The 23,647-nt window shown below is 52.7% G+C and overlaps 1 protein-coding gene across 5 annotated transcripts in view; it reads right to left on the reverse strand.

Annotated features, from left to right (window-relative positions):
- Positions 1–1,419: 1,419 nt before the first annotated feature.
- The window catches only part of LOC140429915 (MOB kinase activator 3B), a 220,385-nt gene continuing 198,157 nt past the window's right edge, over positions 1,420–23,647 (reverse strand). For all 5 annotated transcript variants that reach the window (XM_072517485.1, XM_072517484.1, XM_072517488.1 and 2 more), the window contains exon 4: positions 1,420–5,708. In XM_072517485.1, coding sequence (XP_072373586.1) covers positions 5,679–5,708 — 30 coding nt within the window. In that variant the 3' untranslated portion in view covers positions 1,420–5,678. The remainder of the gene's footprint in view (positions 5,709–23,647) is intronic.

Raw genomic sequence — 23,647 nt, forward strand, 5'->3', positions numbered from 1 at the left:
TAACTGTAAGGCTGTGAACCGTGGAGAACTTACAGCTATTCAGAAAAGGAACTCAACAATTTCCCGCTTTGCTGTCTATGGGGTATTATGGGTATATCCAAACATAACACAGTCATGAATATGTCAGTCCTCTCAAAGGCAGATTGTTTTGGCACTAATCAAGTGCAACTTCAGTGGATTGGGCACATACCCAAGGATGTTCTGTACAGTGAGGTAGCTGCAGCTAGATGAACAGTAGGAAACCCAAATCTTTGCTTTAAGGATGCTTGCAAGCATGAGATGAAGGCCCTAAACACTGATTACTGCACTAGGGAGTCACTGGCTGATGACAGGAGGAAATGGTGACAGCTCCTGCTAAACAATATTAGAAAACGAAATACGGAATGCAAGTTGCAGGGGCAGGCAATATAATTTGGAAAACTGCATTGTGGTTTAGAACAGGGCTAAATCGCTGGCTTTTAAAGCAGACCAAGGCAGGCCAGCAGCACGGTTCAATTCCTGTACTAGCCTCCCCGAACAGGCGCCGGAATGTGGTGACTAGGGGCTTTTCACAGTAACTTCATTTGAAGCCTACTTGTGACAATAAGCGATTTTCATTTCTTTCATTTCATAAACACTCTTTCAACCTTCAGTCCGGACCTTGGGTCCAGATTTTGAATCATGGTCCGATTTGAAAATCACCGTCCCAGAAGTGGTCTCAGGGTCTAATGCCTCCAGGACAGTGTCAGAATCTCAAAGGGCTGGTGACAAGAAGGGATTGGGTAACTATTTGGTGGCACGGTGGCGCACGGTTGGCATTGCTGCCTCACAGCTCCGAGGACCTGGGTTCGATCCTGGCTCTGGGTCACTGTCCGTGTGGAGTTTGCACATTCTCCCTGTGTCTGCGTGGGTCTCACCCCCACAACCCAAAGATGTGCAGGGTAGGTGGATTGGCCACGCTAAATTGCCCCTTAATTGGAAAAAAAAAGAATTGGGTACTCTAAATTTAAGACCACGTTCTGCTGCTTTCCACCACTTGGCATTCTGAGATACTGCCAGCTCCCCCTGCCACCATGGCTGCCACTTGCCTTTGCTGCTAGCACGTGACAGGCAGTGCCCGCCTGCTGGAGGCATTTGGTATACCTATTTGGATGACAAGCTTGCATCCTGCCCCAATAGGGCATTTGAATTTAAAAACAGCATCACTGTGGTTCAGGGTCAGGACTCCGAATTCATCTGGATGTTGGGTTCCTGAACTCACTTTGAAAATCCAGCCTGTGATGTCTTAAGTCTTACCTTCCAACATATTAATTCACCAGGTACAAATTGTACTCTGTAGCATTAAAAGTATAACGAGGTATAACACACAGTTTAATTTCCAAAACAGTATTGCTCATAAGAGTAAAGGTAACATACAAAATGAGCGCAGTGTTATGGAGGTTTTTTGTTAAATAAAATTTTATTTAAGTAGGACATTGAGAAAGCAAGTTGAATAGATCCCTCTTCATCAACACCCTAACTAAACGTAAATAATCCGTATGCGATCCAATAGAATTTAATGTAAAATAATCCAGCAAACACCTTTTTGAACTAAATACAGAAAAGCATTGATTTTAATTGCAATTAATCAAATCTAAAACACAATCTAAGAGTAGGTCTCCTGATTTGCGGATTTCATTTTTGCCGGAATCAGAATGACAAGTATTTAGAAGTCTCAGAGCAAATAGGAGCTTGTCAGATCAAACTTCAGTTCAATCATCAATATACTTTTTGAAATAATTAATATAATATTTTAAAAAGCATCACAGATTGAACTGCTATAAAAGGGGGAAATGTGCATCATTAGCTACATCCTCAGCAATTTCTTCCCGGTGGAAATCTGCCTAAATGCACACACTAATCTTTCCAGTTAATATAGAGAGGAGGTGAAGTGCCCCTTGACCTGACACCTGGAAAGGTGTTTTACCAAGTCTGCTGTTTTCAAATGTTGAGTTTTTTGGGTTTTCTCACAATTAAACTTAACCCTAAAACCAGGAGGCTTATACCGAGAAAGGTCTTATCACTAAACAAACAAGCAAAAAATATTTTGTCATTAAATGGTGATGCACAAAATGTGTTTTTCATTATTTGAAAGTAAAATAGGCGATTGATTTCTAGTTCGTTACTGGGTCATAGAATCAATACATCATTAAAATAACTTCAAACAGTTCAGTTGCGAAACACATTAACCGACCATGCACCGTGACTTTGCTACATTATCAGCTCTCAATAATACTTTTGAGATCCTGGGAATTTGCCAGAATTAACAATTGCTAACACAATCATGGGAAGATAGAAGTAGAATAGAAACACAAAATCCTGGAAAGATCCAGCTGCCAGGCACCATTGGTGCAAAGAAAGAAACAGAATTAAAGTTTCAGATTGGTGACTGGCAAACTTACTGTGAATTTCCAGTTTTTATTTCAGATTTCCAGCATCCAAAGTCTTTTAGTTCGAAATATGCGGCTTTCATTAAATGAAATTAATTTAGAACCCGAGGTCAACCCAAAACACTTTGCAATGTAATAAAGGAATATGTCCTTTTATAAGGAGCAACAGGTACTCTCTTTCTCTCTCTTATCGTTCAAAGACTCTCTGTTCCACCACAGTTTTTATAATAGCATATATTAGCATAAATATAGCTCAGTTTGGCTTTTTCACACTCGAGCATTAAAAGTCCTGACACAATGCATGAATCATCTGCTACAACCCCAAGTTTGATATATAACCATTATACTGGGTGGTTAGGTCGAATCTCAATTTGGTCTGAAAGTATCTGTTAAGCCGCATCACTGAAAGAAAAACCTTGAAAACAAACAAAATGGGGCGACAGTATTTCTTTTCTGATTAGTGATTGGATTGTTATTGAATCAGCAGGCACAGTGAGGCAATGAGTGCCACCGTCTCTGCAAATGTCTGCAGGTGTCTCCAAGAATCCCTTCAGTTTGGGGTGACCAACATGGAACCACTCCAGACAGCTGGTGGCCACTATGTTGGAACATCTTTCTTATGATAAATCTGCTGTGTGTGTGTGTGTGGGGGGGGGCTTACTCTTGCTGAGCTCTGGTCGGTATATAATATATATCTGGCAGTGATGCTTTGAATCATTGACTAATGATTTCCATCATCTGGCTACAATCTTAGAACCGGCTTTTTTTCAGTGTGCCATTGGCCAGCACAGTAGCACAGTGGTTAGCACTGGTGCTTCACAGCTCCAGGGTCCCAGGTTCGATTCCCGGCTTGGGTCACTGGCTGTGCGGAGTCTGCACATCCTCCCCGTGTGTGCGTGGGTTTCCTCCGGGTGCTCCGGTTTCCTCCCACAGTCCAAAGATGTGCAGGTTAGGTGGATTGGCCAGGATAAATTGCCCCTTCGTGTCCAAAATGTGAGGTTGGGTTATGGGGTTAGGGTGGAGGTGTGGGCTTAAGTAGGGGACTCTTTCCAAGGGCTGGCGCAGACTTGATGGGCCGAATGGCCCACGTCTGCACTGTAAATTCTATGATTCTATGATTCCAGTTACTTCAATCTAATGAGAAATGATTCTCTCAGCACAATGCAGTCATCGAGAGATCGGCACCAGGTAAGCTGAGTGCATGAATTTACAGATTAGCAGCAGTGGAAACAGGACGTGTTTTTCATTAAAGCTACAAAATACTGGTCCCAGGGAGCCTCAAATTCTTGCACCTTCCCTTATTTGTCCCTAATCTGTACCATCCAGGTGACTGCGGGCGGGTTCACATTGTGTCTTTAGTATTGAAAGCTCCTGATGTGTAAGCTTGTGAAGGGAATAACTGGCATTCAAGGCTGTGAGACATTGAGATATGGCACGGATGGAGCTTGTTTAACTTATAGCTCTGTGGGACTAGGGGGCGATATTTGATTTGAACCAGAAGAAGTAAATCAGAGTGAGAAAACTTTGGCAACCTGAAATAAAAAGGAAAAGGCAGGCAATCCTCCGCAGGTTCGGCAGGAGAGGGAAAGGTAGGGTTAGTATTTCAGCTCACTGACCATTCGCCAGAACCAGGAACAATTCATCATCAATGTACAGCTTCGAAGGACAAGGGTTAAATTCTGCAGAGAGGTTGTATTAACCTGGCTGGGTGGCTGATCTTCCCTGGGTTTAAATGATTGAGGGGTGATCTTATTTTGAAATGTTAAAAGGATGCAGATGTAATGGGCCGAATGGCCTCCTTCTGTACTGTACCAATGCTGTGAATCTGGATTCAGTTAGACAGTTTCCTCGGGTGTGGGAAATGAAAAGGAGACTTCAAATTAGAGGCAAAACATTCAAGAGAGTGTTGTGAATGTATTATATTAATAATGAACCATTTGTATCTGTGCTATGCTGTTGCCCTTGTGGGCTCCACCTATGGGCCATTGTATGGCATTATCCATAAGGTAACATGCTGGGGCCTGTATGGGCTCCGCCCATGGCTCCTCCCCTTGAAGGGAGGTATAAAGAGCAATCGACCTATAGGTGGCTCTCAGTGTTAGATCAGTCGCAGGCAGGCACTGTTCTAGTTGATTAAAGCCACAGTTTATTTCTTCTCTTTTCTCGAGTGAATTGATGGTCGCATCAGAGGGGAAACACTTGTGGAAGTCAACTGGAGCTGTCAAAACGGGGACTGATGGTGTTTTGTTGAGCTAGGTTACGAAGGGATATGGAGATTAGGGTAGATGGAGTTGACGTACTGATGAACCATGCTCGAATTCAATGACAGAACAAGCTCAAGGGATTGAATGACCTGCTTCTCTTGTGCACAGATCAAGAGAAATGAGAGTGGGGGAGGGGAAGTGATACACGGAAAATTTGGCAAAGCTGAGGGGGGTCTAGTGGGTCAGGAATGTGGTGGAATGAAGAATCCGTGCTGGTATCTAAAGGCTCCACTCTTGCGCTCTGTTGGTTGCTGTGCAGCAGGTAGAATTGTTCCAGTTAGCCTCACGCTAAGAAACAGAAACTGAGCCAGGATTCTTGCTCCTGCCATTGGCGGGAACTGTACGGTAGTGGCAAGGACAGAATCACTGTCACCGCTAAGTTTCAGATTGTTCTTAGCTGCTGAGCTTTAAGGCCAGTTTTAACTGGTGGGGGAGGTTGCTTGGGCTGGATTAGGAACTACAGTGTCCACAGTACCCTGAGACCTGGAAAACATCAACTCTATGGCCTGGTCTGCTGTGAGACTCCCTCCTGAATACAGTGGGGAGTCCCCCCACTGTGGGAAGGTTTTATCCGAGCATTCAGCTGGGCAGATTTAAAGCCATCTCCTAAAGATTAAAAAGGATGGCTTTTGTGTTGCCCTCTTACTCGACGGTTTATTACCAAAAGTATGGACCATTAACTATGCTCTGAATAATTGATATCAGCTATCAGATTCGGCTCTGTTAATCGAGACAATTGGATTGTTTAATACTGCTCTCAGGCAGTGATCGTGTTTCAGACGGAACACTGGACTCTCGCAAAATCAAAAGGGAAGAAAACATTTGAAATTACAGAGTGGTTCTCATTCAGATATCAAACAACCCAAATGCACAAAGTTGCCTGAGGTTTGCTGTTGGGCCGTTAACTGCCTTCGATGTCTCGGTCCCAGTGAAAGCAGAGAACTGATCTATTGGTGGCGGGTTGGTGCTTGCTGGGGTCTGTAGCAACTGGAATCTCTGTCACCTTTCAGTTGCATATCCGTGAAGTCATCTCTTTCTGAGGAGGAGAACAAAGATATTTTCAAAGATGTTGATTATAAACTCGACAAAGTTTCCCGATGTGGGAATTAATGAGCTGTAGTCAACCAAACTGATCAAAATGTTTTTAAAATGTGCACCAGATCACAAGAGGATCATTGCAAAACGGTTTTGTGTGCTTTGTCTGTAAGTTCAATACAGAGAGAGGCCTCTGTGATACCAGCAATTGTCCACCTGCAATAGTTTTCACAATTCCTCCCTGTGAAAAGGGGTACATTCTCAATGTACAGGTACGCAGGATAGAACCCTGTGATACCGTCCAGGAGAGTAGGGGCCAGATTTAAATCCCAGTTTGGGGTGACTTGCCTCATTTCAGCTGCTGTTGAGAAAGGCTCAGTGTTTTTCATAAGTACTTTTATGAAAGATTGAATTGCCACCAGAGCTCACCGAGAGGATTCTGGTTTAATGTAATTTTTATCCATGATCCTGTAAGTTCCCCATCCTCAAATACCTGCCTACTCTCTTTCAAACTTATTGATGGAATCCGCTTCCGCAACCTTTTTGGTCTGAGCATTCCAGATCCCAACAATTCTCTGAGAGGAAACATTTCTTTGAATCTCTCTTCTAGATCTTTTGCCAATGACTTTAAGGATTGTTTTTGTTCTCTCTTTACTTAATCAATACCTCTGACCAGCGTTTGCCACCTCCCCTCCCTCCAGCGTCTTCGCCCTTTGACAGAGGTCAGCTCCTGCTGCATAACACACCAACTGTGAGACGGTGTTTGGGGATTTCTGTTTGTACCCCAGCTGGTGGAGCTAACTCCATGAGCAATACTGTTCCATGGAAAAATGTGTCTCCAAAGTCCATGGGCAGCACGGTAGCACAGTGGTTACCACTGTTGCTTCACAACGCCAGGGTCCCGGGTTCGATTCCCGGCTTGTGCGGAGTCTGCACGTTCTCCCCGTGTCTGCGTGGGTTTCCTCCGGGTGCTCCGGTTTCCTCCCACAAGTCCAGAAAGACATGTTGTTAGGTAATTTGGACATTCTGAATTCTCCCTCCGTGTACCTGAACAGGTGCCGGAGTGTGGTGACTAGGGGCTTTTCACAGTAACTTCATTGCAGTGTTAATGTAAACCTACTTGTGACAATAAAAAAAAAAATCTTCAATCCTCCTTTCAAAGACACCTTTTTACTGAAAAATAAATACCTCGTAAATACTATCGTAAATACCTGGAAGTGAAATGTTGCACATACAGGAAGTCAAATGGATGTGGGGACAGCACTGAGGCTGAGGCAGCTGAGGTTTGAGGTGGAACCTTCAAACTAAGAGAAGAAGAAGACGAAGAAGAAGAAGAAATTGCTTATTGTCACGAATAGGCTTCAAAAATGAAGTTACTGTGAAAAGCCCCCAGTCGCCACATTCCGGCGCCTCTTCGGGGAGGCTGGTCCGGGAAGAGGGATGAACAAGCATATTCATTGGAGTTTTGATGCAAAGTATGGACCTGAAATGTTCACCTAATCTTTCTTTCTCCGCAGATTCTGCCTGACCCGCTGCCAGGTTTCAGTATTTCTACGTCTCATTTTCAGCATCCGCAGAATTCCGTTATTTGCTTCAAGCATGTCAGTAGAAGCAAGGGGAAAGAGGGCAGCAGCAAGGATGTGCCAATGGAATGACTGCTGACTGATGTAACAGATCACAGTTCAACAATGGAAAGAATGATGCATTAAAGAAATAAAGAACGTCTGAGCTACTGAGATATTTCGAAGGAAAGGGCAAAGAAATCAACGAGATGGAAAGGACAAAAGATCAGGTTTGAAATTAAATTTAGGTTTTAATTTGTTCCTGGAATGCGAGTTTGATGGCCGACATTTATTGCCCGTCCCTAAGTGGTGGTGAGCCGCCTGGAATTTCAGACCATGTGGTGTAGATATGCTCCCCCCAGCGATCCCAAAACCCTTTACAGTCAATGAAAAACATTTCAAAGTGTGGTCACTGTTGTTGGAAAAACACATGACATCCAATTTGCAAGCTCCCAACGCAGCAGTGTAATAATCAGCAGATCAACTTTTTTGTCATGTTGCATGAGGGATTAATATTAGTCCGGACATTGGATGGAACTACCCTACTATTCAAAAGAGGGCCAGAGGATCTTTGATGTCCATCTGAGGGGACAGGCAGGCCTTGGTTAAACATTTCATCCCACAGAGGCTGGATACACAGGGTCTGCTCGGGGAGGACCCTGCACAAGAGGAGATTGACCCAGAAAGCGGGGGCCAGCTGGTGAGGCTTGAGTACCAACCATTCAACAGGCCGTGGAGGAGGTGCAAAGGAGGCGCCACATCCAGCCACGTGTATACAGTTAGCGCCCATCCTTCGCGGAGATGCTGGACCACCTTTGCCACCAAAGACTTCAGCTAACCAGGGAGACCGTGCGCCACCTGTGCCAGATGATGGCACACCTGGCACCACGGGCTTTGGAGGAGGATACCCGCTCCCGGGGGCCGTCATGTTATGCCTCTGCACCTTTCCAGGGGCTGAGTGGGGACCTGACTAGGATCTCGCAGACATCTGTACACCGGTGTATCCGCGCTGTGATAGATGCCCCATGTGCCCAGGCAGCGGACTCTGTAAACTTCAGTCTGGACCAGGCACACCAGGATGCCCAGGAAGCAGGATTGCCGCCATCACTGGCATGTCCCAGGTCCAGGGGGTGATTGATGGCACACGTGTCCCCCTACGAGCACCGGCTCATCAGGGGGTGCCCTTCATCAATCGGAAGGGCTTCCACTCCCTGAATGTGCTGTTGGTAAATGTCCACTCGCACATCATGCACGTCTGCGACCGATACCCAGGCAACGTGCACGATGCTTACATCCTGGCACACTCATCATTTCCCGGCACCTTCAAGGTGCGCTGTCGGGTGACGGGCTGGCTGTTGGACGATCAGGGTTACCCGCTGAGGTCTTGGCTAATGGCACCAGTCCAAAGGCCCCAGGCCGACACGGAGAACGGTTATAACGATGCCCATTCAGCAACCCGGAGCATCATTGAGAGGTGCATCAGCATCCACAAAATGCACTTCCGATGTCTGGACCGTTCCTGTGGGACGCTCCAATATAGCCCCAGGATGATCTCTAACATCATGCCGCTTAGCTACGTCCTGCACAACAGGTCACCACGGGGGCACAATGGTTAGCACTGATGCCTCACATAGCCAGGGAGTCCGGTACGATTCCGATCTCGGGTGACTGTCTGTGCAGAGTCTGCACGTTTTCCCCGTGTCCGCGTGGGTTTCCTCCCACAGTCCAAAGATGTGTAGGTTAGGAGGTGTGGCCAGGCTAAATTGCCCATTAATGTCCAGTGGTGAGGTGCGGTTGCAGGGTCAGGGCGAGAGATGGTCACTTGGTAGGATGTGCATTTGAAGGGTCGCCGCCGACTCGATGGGCTGAATCGCCTCCTTCTGCACTGCAGGGATTTTATCATTCTCTGAACATCACGTAGCAGAGGGAGATGGGCCTGGGCTGGCAGGCAGGCTGCCCAACGTGTGGCCCAAGTCTGCCACACACAGGACAACTGCATCAGCTGCAGATTTGCAACTAAGGGCAGCTCTGCCACCCTGTCCCTTCTCTCCGTACTCTCCCCACAGCACCCCCCATCATGCACACCCCATTCCAGCACTCCCCCACCCAGCACCCCCCCACCCAGCACACCCTCTACACCCAGCACACACTCTACACCCAGCACACCCTCTACACCCAGCATACCTTCTACACCCAGCACACCCTCAACACCCAGCACACCCTCTACACCCAGCACACCCTCTACACCCAGCACACCCTCTACACCCAGCACACCCTCTACACCCAGCACACCCTCTACACCCAGCACACCCTCTACACCCAGCACACCCTCTACACCCAGCACACCCTCTACACCCAGCACACCCTCTACACCCAGCACGCCCTCTACACCCAGCACAACTTCTACACCCAGCACACCCTCTACACCCAGCACACCCTCTACACCCAGCACACCCTCTACACCCAGCACGCTCTCTACACCCAGCACACCCTCTACACCCAGCACACCCTCTACACCCAGCACGCCATCTACACCCAGCACACCCTCAACACCCAGCACACCCTCTACACCCAGCACACCCTCAACACCCAGCACACCCTCAACACCCAGCACACCCTCTACACCCAGCACGCCATCTACACCAGGCAGACCCTCTACACCCAGCACACCCTCAACACCCAGCACACCCTCTACACCCAGCACGCTCTCTACACCCAGCACACCCTCAACACCCGGCACACCCTCTACACCCGGCACACCCTCTACACCCAGCACGCCATCTACACCAGGCAGACCCTCTACACCCAGCACACCCTCAACACCCAGCACACCCTCTACACCCAGCACGCTCTCTACACCCAGCACGCTCTCTACACCCAGCACGCTCTCTACACCCGGCACACCCTCTACACCCGGCACACCCTCTACACCCAGCACACCCTCTACACCCAGCACGCTCTCTACACCCAGCACGCTCTCTACACCCGGCACACCCTCTACACCCAGCACACCCTCTACACCCAGCACGCTCTCTACACCCAGCACACCCTCTACACCCAGCACACCCTCTACACCCAGCACGCTCTCTACACCCAGCACGCTCTCTACACCCAGCACACCCTCTACACCCAGCACACCCTCTACACCCAGCACGCTCTCTACACCCAGCACACACTCTACACCCAGCACACCCTCTACACCCGGCACACCCTCTACACCCGGCACACCCTCTACACCCAGCACACCCTCTACACCCAGCACGCCATCTACACCAGGCAGACCCTCTACACCCAGCACACCCTCTACACCCAGCACACCCTCTACACTCAGCACACCCTCTACACCCAGCATACCCTCTACACCAAGCACACCCTCTACACCCAGCACGCCCTCTACACCCGGCACACCGTCTACACCCAGCACGCCCTCTACACCCAGCACGCCCTCTACACCCGGCACACCGTCTACACCAAGCACGCCCTCTACACCCAGCACGCCCTCTACACCCAGCACGCCCTCTACACCCAGCACGCCCTCTAAACACAGCACACCCTCTACAGCCAGCACGCCCTCTCCACCCAGCACACTCTCTACACCCAGCACACCCTCTACACCAAGCACACCCTCTACACCCAGCACACCCTCTACACCCGGTACACCCACTACACCCGGTACACCCACTACACCCAGTACACCCTCTACACCCGGCACACCCAGCACGCCCTCTACACCCACTACACCCAGCACACCCTCTACACCCAGCAGGCCCTCTACACCCAGCACACTCTCTACACCCAGCACACCCTCTACACCCAGCACGCCCTCTACACCCAGCACGCCCTCTACACCCAGCACACCCTCTACATCCAGCACACCCTCTACACCCAGCACACCCTCTACACCCAGCACACCCTCTACACCCAGCACACCCTCTACACCCAGCACACCCTCTACACCCAGCACACCCTCGACACCCAGCACGCCCTCTACACCCAGCACACCCTCCACACCCAGCACGACCTCTACACCCACTACACCCTCTACACCCAGCACACCCTCTACACCCTCTACACCCAGCACACCCTCTACACCCAGCACCCCCTCTACACCCGGTACACCCACTACACCCAGCACACCCTCTACACCCAGCACTCCCTCTACACCCAGCACACCCTCTACACCCAGCACACCCTCTACACCCAGCACACCCTCTACACCCAGCACACACTCTACACCCAGCACACCCTCTACACCCGGTACACCCTCTACACCCAGCACACCCTCTACACCCAGCACACCCGCTACACCCAGCACACCCTCTACACCCAGCACACACTCTACACCCAGCACACCCTCTACACCCGGTACACCCTCTACACCCGGTACACCCTCTACACCCAGCACAACCTCTGCACCCAGCACACCTTCTACACCCGACACACCCTCTACACCCAGCACACCCTCTACACCCAGCATGCCCTCTACACCCAGCACACCCTCTACACCCAGCATGCCCTCTACACCCAGCACACCCTCTACACCCAGCACGCCCTCTACACCCAGCACACCCTCTACACCCAGCATGCCCTCTACACCCAGCACACCCTCTACACCCAGCACGCCCTCTACACCCAGCACACCCTCTACACCCAGCACACCCTCTACACCCAGCACACGCTCTACAACCAGTACACCCTCTACACCCAGCACACCCTCTACACCCAGCACACCTTCTACACCCGACACACCTTCTTCACCCAGCACGCCCTCGACACCCAGCACACCCTCTACACCCAGCACACCCTCTACACGCTCTACACCAAGCACGCCCTCTACACCCAGCACACACTCTACACCCAGCACACCCTCTACACCCAGCACACCCTCTACACCCAGCACACCCTCTACACCCAGCACACACTCTACACCCAGCACACCCTCTACACCCAGCACACCCTCTACACCCAGCACACCCTCTACACCCAGCACACCCTCTACACCCAGCACACCCTCTACACTCAGCACACCCTCTACACCCAGCACACCCTCTACACCCAGCACACACTCTACACCCAGCACACACTCTACACCCAGCACACCCTCTACACCCAGCACACTCTCTACACCCAGCACACCCTCTACACCCAGCACACCCTCTACACCCAGCACACCCTCTACACCCAGCACACCCTCTACACCCAGCACACACTCTACACCCAGCACACCCTCTACACCCAGCACACCCTCTACACCCAGCACGCCCTCTACACCCAGCACACCCTCTACACCCAGCATACCCTCTACACCCAGCACACCCTCTACACCCAGCATACCCTCTACACCCGGCACACCATCTACACCCGGTACACCCTCTACACCCAGCACACCCTCTACACCCAGCACAACTTCTACACCCAGCACGCTCTCTACACCCGGCACACCCTCTACATCCAGCACACCCTCTACACCCAGCACACCCTCTACACCCAGCACACACTCTACACCCAGCACACCCTCTACACCCAGCACGCCCTCTACACCCAGCACACCCTCTACACCCAGCATACCCTCTACACCCAGCACACCCTCTACACCCAGCATACCCTCTACACCCGGCACACCATCTACACCCGGTACACCCTCTACACCCAGCACACCCTCTACACCCAGCACAACTTCTACACCCAGCACGCTCTCTACACCCGGCACACCCTCTACATCCAGCACACCCTCTACACCCAGCACACCCTCTACATCCAGCATACCCTCTACACCCTCTACACCCAGCACGCTCTCTACACCCAGCACGCTCTCTACACCCGGCACACCCTCTACACCCAGCACACCCTCTACACCCAGCACGCTCTCTACACCCGGCACACCCTCTACACCCGGCACACCCTCTACACCCAGCACACCCTCTACACCCAGCACGCCATCTACACCCAGCATACCCGCTACACACTGCACACCCTCTACACCCAGCACACCCTCTACACCCAGCACACCCTCTACACCCAGCATACCCTCTACACCCAGCACACCCTCTACACCCAGCACGCTCTCTACACCCGGCACACCCTCTACACCCAGCATACCCTCTACACCAAGCACACCCTCTACACCCAGCACACCCGCTACACACTGCACACCCTCTACACCCAGCACACCCTCTACACCCAGCATACCCTCTACACCCAGCACACCCTCTACACCCAGCACGCTCTCTACACCCGGCACACCCTCTACACCCAGCATACCCTCTACACCAAGCACACCCTCTACACCCAGCACGCCCTCTACACCCGGCACACCGTCTACACCCAGCACGCCCTCTACACCCAGCATGCCCTCTACACCCAGCATGCCCTCTACACCAAGCACGCCCTCTACACCCAGCACGCCCTCTACACCCAGCACGCCCTCTACACCCAGCACGCCCTCTAAACACAGCACACCCTCTACAGCCAGCACGCCCTCTCCACCCAGCACACTCTCTACACCCAGCACACCCTCTACACCCAGCACACCCTCTACACCCAGCACACCCTCTACACCCGGTACACCCACTACACCCAGTACACGCTCTACACCCAGCACACTCTCTACACCCGGCACACCCAGCACGCCCTCTACACCCACTACACCCAGCACACCCTCTACACCCAGCAGGCCCTCTACACCCAGCACACTCTCTACACCCAGCACACCCTCTACACCCAGCACGCCCTCTACACCCAGCACACCCTCTACATCCAGCACACCCTCTACACCCAGCACACCCTCTACACCCAGCACACCCTCGACACCCAGCACGCCCTCTACACCCAGCACACCCTCCACACCCAGCACGACCTCTACACCCACTACACCCTCTACACCCAGCACACCCTCTACACCCAGCACACCCTCTACACCCAGCACACCCTCTACACCCAGCACACCCTCTACACCCAGCACGCCCTCTACACCCAGCACACCCTCTACACCCAGCACACCCTCTACACCCAGCACACCCTCTACACCCGGTACACCCTCTACACCCAGCACACCCTCTGCACCCAGCACACCCTCTACACCCAGCACACCCTCTACACCCACTACACCCTCTACACCCAGCACACCCTCTACACCCAGCACACCCTCTACACCCAGCATGCCTTCTACACCCAGCACACCCTCTACACCCAGCACGCCCACTACACCCAGCACGCCCACTACACCCAGCACACCCTCTACACCCAGCACACGCTCTACAACCAGTACACCCTCTACACCCAGCACACCCTCTACACCCAGCACACCTTCTACACCCGACACACCTTCTACACCCAGCACGCCCTCTACACCCAGCACACCCTCTACACCCAGCACACCCTCTACACCCAGCACACCCTCTACACCCAGCACACTCTCTACACCCGGCACACCCTCTACACCCAGCACACCCTCTACACCCAGCACAACTTCTACACCCAGCACACGCTCTACACGCTCTACACCCAGCACGCCCTCTACACCCAGCACACCCTCTACACGCTCTACACCCAGCACGCCCTCTACACCCAGCACACGCTCTACACCCAGCACACGCTCTACACCCAGCACGCCCTCTACACCCAGCACACGCTCTACACCCAGCACACGCTCTACACCCAGTACACCCTCTACACCCAGCACACCCTCTACACCCAGCACACGCTCTACACCCAGCACGCCCTCTACACCCAGCACGCCCTCTACACCCAGCACGCCCTCTACACCCAGCACACCCTCTACACCAGGCACGCACTCTACACCCAGCACACCCTCTACACCCAGCACACCCTCTACACCCAGCACGCCCTCTACACCCAGCACGCCCTCTACACCCAGCACACCCTCTACACCCAGCACACCCTCTACACCCGGCACACCCTCTACACCAGGCACGCACTCTACACCCAGCACGCCCTCTACACCCAGCACACGCTCTACACCCAGCACACGCTCTACACCCAGTACACCCTCTACACCCAGCACACCCTCTACACCCAGCACACGCTCTACACCCAGCACGCCCTCTACACCCAGCACGCCCTCTACACCCAGCACGCCCTCTACACCCAGCACACCCTCTACACCAGGCACGCACTCTACACCCAGCACACCCTCTACACCCAGCACACCCTCTACACCCAGCACGCCCTCTACACCCAGCACGCCCTCTACACCCAGCACGCCCTCTACACCCAGCACACCCTCTACACCCAGCACACCCTCTACACCCGGCACACCCTCTACACCCTGCACGCCCTCTACACCCAGCACGCCCTCTACACCCAGCACGCCCTCTACACCCAGCACACCCTCTACACCCAGCACACCCTCTACACCCGGCACACCCTCTACACCCAGCACACCCTCTACACCCGGCACACCCTCTACACCCGGCACACCCTCTACACCCAGCACACCCTCTACACCCGACACACCTTCTACACCCAGCACGCCCTCTACACCCAGCACACCCTCTACACCCAGCACACCCTCTACACCCAGCACACCCTCTACACCCAGCACAACTTCTACACCCAGCGCACCCTCTACACGCTCTACACCCAGCACACCCTCTACACCCAGCACACCCTCTACACCCAGCACACCCTCTACACCCAGCACACCCTCTACACCCAGCACGCCCTCTACACCCAGCACACGCTCTACACGCTCTACACCCAGCACGCCCTCTACACCCAGCACACCCTCTACACGCTCTACACCCAGCACGCCCTCTACACCCAGCACACGCTCTACACCCAGCACACGCTCTACACCCAGCACGCCCTCTACACCCAGCACACCCTCTACACGCTCTACACCCAGCACGCCCTCTACACCCAGCACACGCTCTACACCCAGCACACGCTCTACACCCAGCACACCCTCTACACCCAGCACACCCTCTACACCCAGCACACGCTCTACACCCAGCACACGCTCTACACCCAGCACGCCCTCTACACCCAGCACGCCCTCTACACCCAGCACGCCCTCTACACCCAGCACACCCTCTACACCAGGCACGCACTCTACACCCAGCACGCCCTGTACACCCTGCACACCCTCTACACCCTGCACGCCCTCTACACCCAGCACACCCTCTACACCCGGCACACCCTCTACACCCAGCACACCCTCTACACCCGGCACACCCTCTACACCCGGCACACCCTCTACACCCGGCACACCCTCTACACCCAGCACACCCTCTACACCCGGCACACCCTCTACACCCGGCACACCCTCTACACCCAGCACACCCTCTACACCCAGAACACCCTCTACACCCAGCACACCCTCTACACCAGGCACACCCTTTACACCCAGCACACCCTCTACACCCAGCACACCCTCTACACCCAGCACGCCCTCTACACCAGGCACACCCTTTACACCCAGCACACCATCTACACCAGGCACATCCTTTACACCCAGCACACCCTCTACACCCGACACACCCTCTACACCCAGCACACCCTCTACACCCAGCACGACCTCTACACCCAGCACACCCTCTACACCCAGCACGCCCTCTACACCCAGCATACACTCTACACCCAGCACACCCTCTACATCCAGCACGCCCTCTACACCCAGCACACCCTCTACACCCAGCACACCCTCTACACCCAGCACGCCCTCTACACCCAGCACACCCTCTACGCCCAGCACACTCTCTACACCCAGCACACCCTCTACACCCAGCACACCCTCTACACACTGCACACCCGGCACACCCTCTACACCCAGCACACCCTCTACACCCGACACACCCTCTACACCCAGCACACTCTCTACACCCAGCACACTCTCTACACCCAGCACACCCTCTACATCCAGCACTCCCTCTACACCCAGCACACCCTCTACACCCAGCACACCCTCTACACCCAGCACACCCTCTACATCCAGCACTCCCTCTACACCCAGCACACCCTCTACACCCAGCACACCCTCTACATCCAGCACTCCCTCTACACCCAGCACACCCTCTACACCCGGCACACCCTCTACACCCGGCACACCCAGCACACCCTCTACACCCAGCACACCCTCTACACCCAGCACTCCCTCTACACCCAGCACACCCTCTACATCCAGCACACCCTCTACACCCAGCACACTCTCTACACCCAACACACCCTTTACACCCACTACACCCAGCACGCCCTCTACACCCAGCACGCCATCTACACCCAGCACGCCCTCTACACCCGGCACACCCTCTACACCCAGCACACCCTCTACACCCAACACACCCTCTACACCCAGCACACTCTCTACACCCAACACACCCTTTACACCCACTACACCCAGCACACCCTCTACACCCAGCACGCCATCTACACCCAGCACGCCCTCTACACCCGGCACACCCTCTACACCCAGCACACCCTCTACACCCAACACACCCTCTACACCCAGCACACTCTCTACACCCAACACACCCTCTACACCCAGCACACCCTCTACACCCGGCACACCCTCTACACCCAGCACACTCTACACCCGGCACACCCTCTACACCCGGCACACCCTCTACACCCAGCACACTCTCTACACCCAACACACCCTTTACACCCACTACACCCAGCACGCCCTCTACACCCAGCACACTCTCTACACCCAACACACCCTTTACACCCTCTACACCCAGCACGCCCTTTACACCCAGCACACCCATTACACCCAGCACACCCTCTACACCCGGCACACCCTCTACACCCAGCACACCCTCTACACCCAGCACACCCACTGCACCCAGCACACACTCTACACCCAGCACACCCTCTACACCCAGCACACCCTCTACACCCAGCACACTCTCTACACCAGGCACACACTCTACACCCGGCACACCCTCTACACTCGGCACTCCCTCTACACCCAGCACTCCCTCTACACCGTCTGCACCCAGCACCACCCACCCAGCACACCCTCTACAACCAGCACGCCCTTTACACCCAGCACACCCTCTACACCCAGCACGCCCTCTACACCCAGCACACCCTCTACACCCAGCACACCCTCTACACCCAGCACGCCCTCTACACCCAGCACACCCTCAACACCCAGCACACCCTCTACACACGAGAAGTGTAGCAGGTAAGGCAGATGAACTTAGGGCTTGGATTAGTACCTGGGAATTTGATGTATTACTGAGACTTGGTTGAGGAAAGGGCAAGACTGGTAACTAAATATCCCAGGGTATAGATGCTTCAGGAGGGATAGAGAGGGAGGTAAAAGGGGTGGAGGAGTTGCATTACTGGTCAGAGATGATATCACAGCTGTGATTAAGGAGGGCACGATGGAGGATTTGAGCACTGAGGCAATATGGGTAGAGCTAAGAAATAGGAAGGGTGCAATAACATTGTTGGGACTTTACTACAGGCCTCCCAAAAGCGAGCATGAAGTAGAGGTACAAATATATAGACAGATTACAGAAAAATGTAGGAGCAATAGGGTGGTCGTGATGGGTGATTTTAACTTCCCCAACATTGAATGGGACTCATGTAGTGTTGGAGGTGTAGATGGAGCAGAATTTCTAAGGAGCATCCAGGAGAGTTTTTTAGAGCAGTATGTAAATAGTCCAACTCGGGAAGGGGCCATACTGGACCTGGTGTTGGGGAATGATCCCGGCCAGGTGGTTGAAGTTTCAGTCAGTGATTACTTTGGGAATAGCGATCACAATTCCGTAAGTTTTAGAATACTCATGGACAAAGACGGGCGTGGTCCTAAAGGAAGAGTGCTAAATTGGGGAAATATTTGTATAACAAAATTCGGCAGGAGCTAGGGAATGTGGATTGGGAGCAGCTGTTTAAGGGTAAATCCACATTTGAAATATGGGAGTCTTTTAAGGAAAGGTTGATTAGAGTGCAGGACCGACATGTCCCTGTGAAAATGAGGGATAGAAATGGTAAAATTAATGAACCATGGATGACGGGTGGAATTGTGAGACTAGCTAAGATGAAAAAGGAAGCATACATAAGATCTAGGCGACTTAAAACTGATGAAGCTTTGGAGGAATATCGGGAAAGTAGGACAAATCTCAAACGCGCAATAAAGAGGGCTAAAAGGGGTCATGAAATATCTTTAGCTAACAGGGTTAAGGAAAATCCCAAAGCCTTTTATTCGTATATAAGGAGCAAGAGGGTAACTAGAGAAAGGATTGGCCCACTCAAAGACAAAAGAGGGAATTTATGCGTGGAGTCAGAGGAAATGGGTGAGATTCTTAATGAGTACTTTGCATTGGTATTCACCAAGGAGAGGGACATGACGGATGTTGAGGCTAGGGATGGATGTTTAAATACTCTAGGTGAAGTCGGCATAAGGAAGGGGGAAGTTTTGGGTATTCTAAAAGGCATTAAGGTGGACAAGTCCCCAGGTCCGGATGGGATCTATCCCAGGTTACCGAGGGAAGCGAGGGACGAAATAGCTGGGGCCTTAACAGATATGTTTGCAGCATCCTTGAGCACAGGTGAGGTCCTGGAGGACTGGAGAATTGCTAATGTTGTCCCTTTGTTTAAGAAGGGTCGCAGGGATAATCCAGGGAATAATAGACCTGTGAGCTTGACGTCAGTGGTAGGCAAACTGTTGGAGAAGATACTGAGGGATAGGATCTATTCACATTTGGAAGAAAATAGACTTATCAGTGATAGGCAGCATGGTTTTGTGCAGGGAAGGTCATGTCTTACAAACCTAATAGAATTCTTTGAGGAAGTGATAAAGTTAATTGATGAGGGAATGGCTGTAGATGTCATATACATGGACTTCAGTAAGGCGTTTGATAAAGTTTCCCATGGCAGGTTGATGGAAAAAGTGAAGTCATATGGGGTTCAGGGTGTACTAGCTAGATGGATAAAGAACTGGCTGGGCAACAGGAGACAGAGAGTAGTGGTGGAAGGGAGTGTCTCAAAATGGAGAAAGGTGACTAGTGGTGTTCCACAGGGATCCGTGCTTGGACCACTGTTGTTTGTGATATACATAAATGATCTGGACGAAGGTATAGGTGGTCTGATTAGCAAGTTTGCAGATGATACTAAGATTGGTAGAGTTGCAGATAGTGAGGAGGACTGTCAGAGAATACAGCAAAATATCGATAGGTTGGAGAGTTGGGCAGAGAAATGGCAGATGGAGTTCAATCCAGGCAAATGCGAGGTGATGCATTTTGGAAGATCTAATTCAAGAGCGGACTATACGGTCAATGGAAGAGTCCTGGGGAAAATTGATGTACAGAGAGACCTGCGAGTTCAGGTCCATTGTACCGTGAAGGTGGCAACACAGGTCGATCAGAGTGGTCAAGAAGGCAATACAGCATGCTTGCCTTCATTGGACAGGGTATTGCGTACAAGAGTCGGCAGGTCATGTTACAGTTGTATAGGACTTTGGTTCAGCCACATTTGGAATACTGCGTGCAGTTCTGGTCGCCGCATTACCAGAAGGATGTGGATGCTTTCGAGAGGTTGCAGAGGAGGTTCACCAGGATGTTGCCTGGTGTGGAGGGTGCTAGCTATGAAGAACGGTTGAGTAAATTAGGATTGTTTTCGTTGGAAAGACGGAGGGTGAGGGGGGACCTGATTGAGGTCTACAAAATTATGAGAGGTATGGACAGGGTGGATAGCAACAAGCTTTTTCCAAGAGTGGGGGTGTCAATTACAAGGGGGTCACGATTTCAAGGTGAGAGGGGGAAAGTTTAAGGGAGATGTGCGTGGAAAGTTTTTTAGCAGAGGGTGGTGGGTGCCTGGAACGCTTTGCCAGCGGAGGTGGTAGAGGCGGGCACGATAGCATCATTTAAGATGCATCTAGACAGATATATGAACAGGCGGGGAACAGAGAGAAGTAGATCCTTGGAAAATAGAAGACAGGTTTAGATAAAGGATCTGGATCGGCGCAGGCTGGGAGGGCCGAAGGGCCTGTTCCTGTGCTATAATTTTCTTTGTTCTTTGACTCTACTGTTAACCCTGCTATAGCTACTCAGACTGACGAACCAGTCTGCTACAATCCACGTGGTGGGTGTGATGTTCAATCAACCCTGTGTCTGTACTCATTGAGAGTCTCCACTGGAAAGAGACTGAGCATGTGTGATGTGTCCTTTTATATGGGTTGGTGTAATGCCCTCCTGTGGTAGTGTCACCTCTGTGTGTATCGTGACTGCCCATTGGTCGTGTCCTATCTTACTGACCTATTGGTTGACTGCCTGTGTGTCATGTCTCTGGTGCTCCCTCTAGTGTCTAACTAGGTGTAGTGTATGTACATTAACCCTTGTGTACTTACAGTGATGCATATCACCATAGGCCCCATCACCCCCTCCGCCCTCGGGATGTTCGATGATCCCCAAGCTACTCCATGGGATGGAGCTGAGGTCGGAGTGAGCTCCGGAGGCTCCACTGTCAACTGGCACTGCCAGTCCATAGGCCCACTCCCATCTCAACCAAGGTCTCGCTGCCCTTAACCATGGAGCACAGAGATTGGGCCATGTTCCTTAGCGAGTGAGTCATGACCCTCTGCATTTCGGTCATGTCTCTCTGTGACTGGCCTGGTCCGTCGGCACCTTCAGCCATGCCCCTTTGTGACTCGGGAGTCCCTGCCTCCACCTGACGTTCTGCAGCATGTGTGACGTGAGCACCAGAAGGTGACCCAGGAGCCTCTTCACTAAAATGCCCACCGAGGGGATAGCCTCTTCAGGGTGAATGCAGTGCCGAGTAGTCGGAGTGGTCCCCAGACTGGTCCTCTGGGGTAGCTCCACCTGTTTTGCTGCGGTCAAGTGCGGGCTCGGAACAACCTTTTGGTCCTGATGTCAGGGTCCCAAATCCCACGGGAATATCCAGCACAGTGTGTCAGCCGTGGCCCTGGGATTATCACTCTGGCCTCCAAGAAAGAGATGCTGGAGTCAGGCCCTGCCTGCACCTGACAGCAGAAAAACAGCTGGAGCAACCCAGGAGGCCTCCTGACTGCCGGACTGCGAGCTCACCCATAGGGGGCAGGTGAGTGGGTGAGCTCCTGAGGCTGCCAGTCCAATCAGAGCCCCAACAGCCTCATCGGGAGAGGCAGATGTTGCTGAAGGTGGAAGAGCTAAAAACGTCGGGGCCCTTGGAGCTGAGGGGGAAACCCCTCTCTGTGGATTGTTGGGGCCATGGGTGTGGCCTCAGCCTCCCATGGCTTTATCATTGGGACGTGGGACGAGGGGGCGGCATCTTGGTTCTCTGGTAAAATGCCAGGGCGGGCACACATCACCCTAATTTCATCCTGAGCCATCATAACTCGCTGCCTGTCTCGGTGGGACCGACAGCCAGTCCCGTTCCCAGCCCAAGTCTGAGAAAACCCTCGGCAGCGGCAATGCGACAGGGGATTATCTACACCGGGATTCCCCCCCTTATTTTCCAGCACCCCCCCAACCTTCCCCAGACCCACCCTCACCGCTTCAAGCCCACCACCAGGCCAACCTCAGGAGTGTACTGCCAAAATTCCACCAACACATCTCCTGTCCTACCAGGGGCGCCAACACTCTTGACTGCTGCTACAGAAACATCAAGGGTGCGTACCAATTCATCCCCCGACCGCACTTCGGAAAATCGGGCCACAGGACGGTGCTCCTTCTCCCGGCATACAAGCAGAAACTTAAGCAGGAGAAACCGGATAAGACGGTCGTGCACTGCTGGTCCGAGGCAACAGAAGAGCTCCGACGTGACTGCTTCGAGACAGTGGACTGGTCCATATTTAACAACTCAGTGACCAATCTGAACGAGTATTCCACCCCCGTCACAGACTTTATCAGCGAATGTGTAGAAGATTGCGTACCAAAGAAAGTAGTACGTAAGTTCCCCAACCGGAAACCGTGGCTAAATCGGGAAATCCCTACTGAAGGACAGGTCTGAGGCGTTCAAGTCAGGCGACCCTGACGTATACCAGAAATCCAGGTACCACCTCTGCAGGGATGCCAAGTGACCAATACTAAGCTAGAGTCACAGGCAAACGTCACAGGCTCTCATCGGTTGAGGCAAGGCTTAAACAACATAACGGGCAACAAAGTGAAGCCGAGCAGAATCTCCGGCAGCAGCGCACCCCTCCCCGATGAACTCAATGCATTCTGTGCTCGGTTCGAGCAGGAAACCATCAAACCGCTGTCAAGTGCCCCAGCAGCCTCGGACACACTCATACCCACCATCACAGCTCCCGAAGTCAGATCAGCCTTCTTGAAAGTGAACCCTCGGGGAGCAACAGGTCCTGACAGGGTCCCTGGTCTGCACAGACCAGCTGGCAGATGTGTTCCCGGACATCTTCAACTTCTCCCTACTCTGTTCCGAGATTCCCACCTGCTTCAAGACCACCATCATA

This window comes from Scyliorhinus torazame, chromosome 9, assembly GCF_047496885.1.
Source record: "Scyliorhinus torazame isolate Kashiwa2021f chromosome 9, sScyTor2.1, whole genome shotgun sequence".
Classification (NCBI taxonomy): Eukaryota; Metazoa; Chordata; class Chondrichthyes; order Carcharhiniformes; family Scyliorhinidae; genus Scyliorhinus; species Scyliorhinus torazame.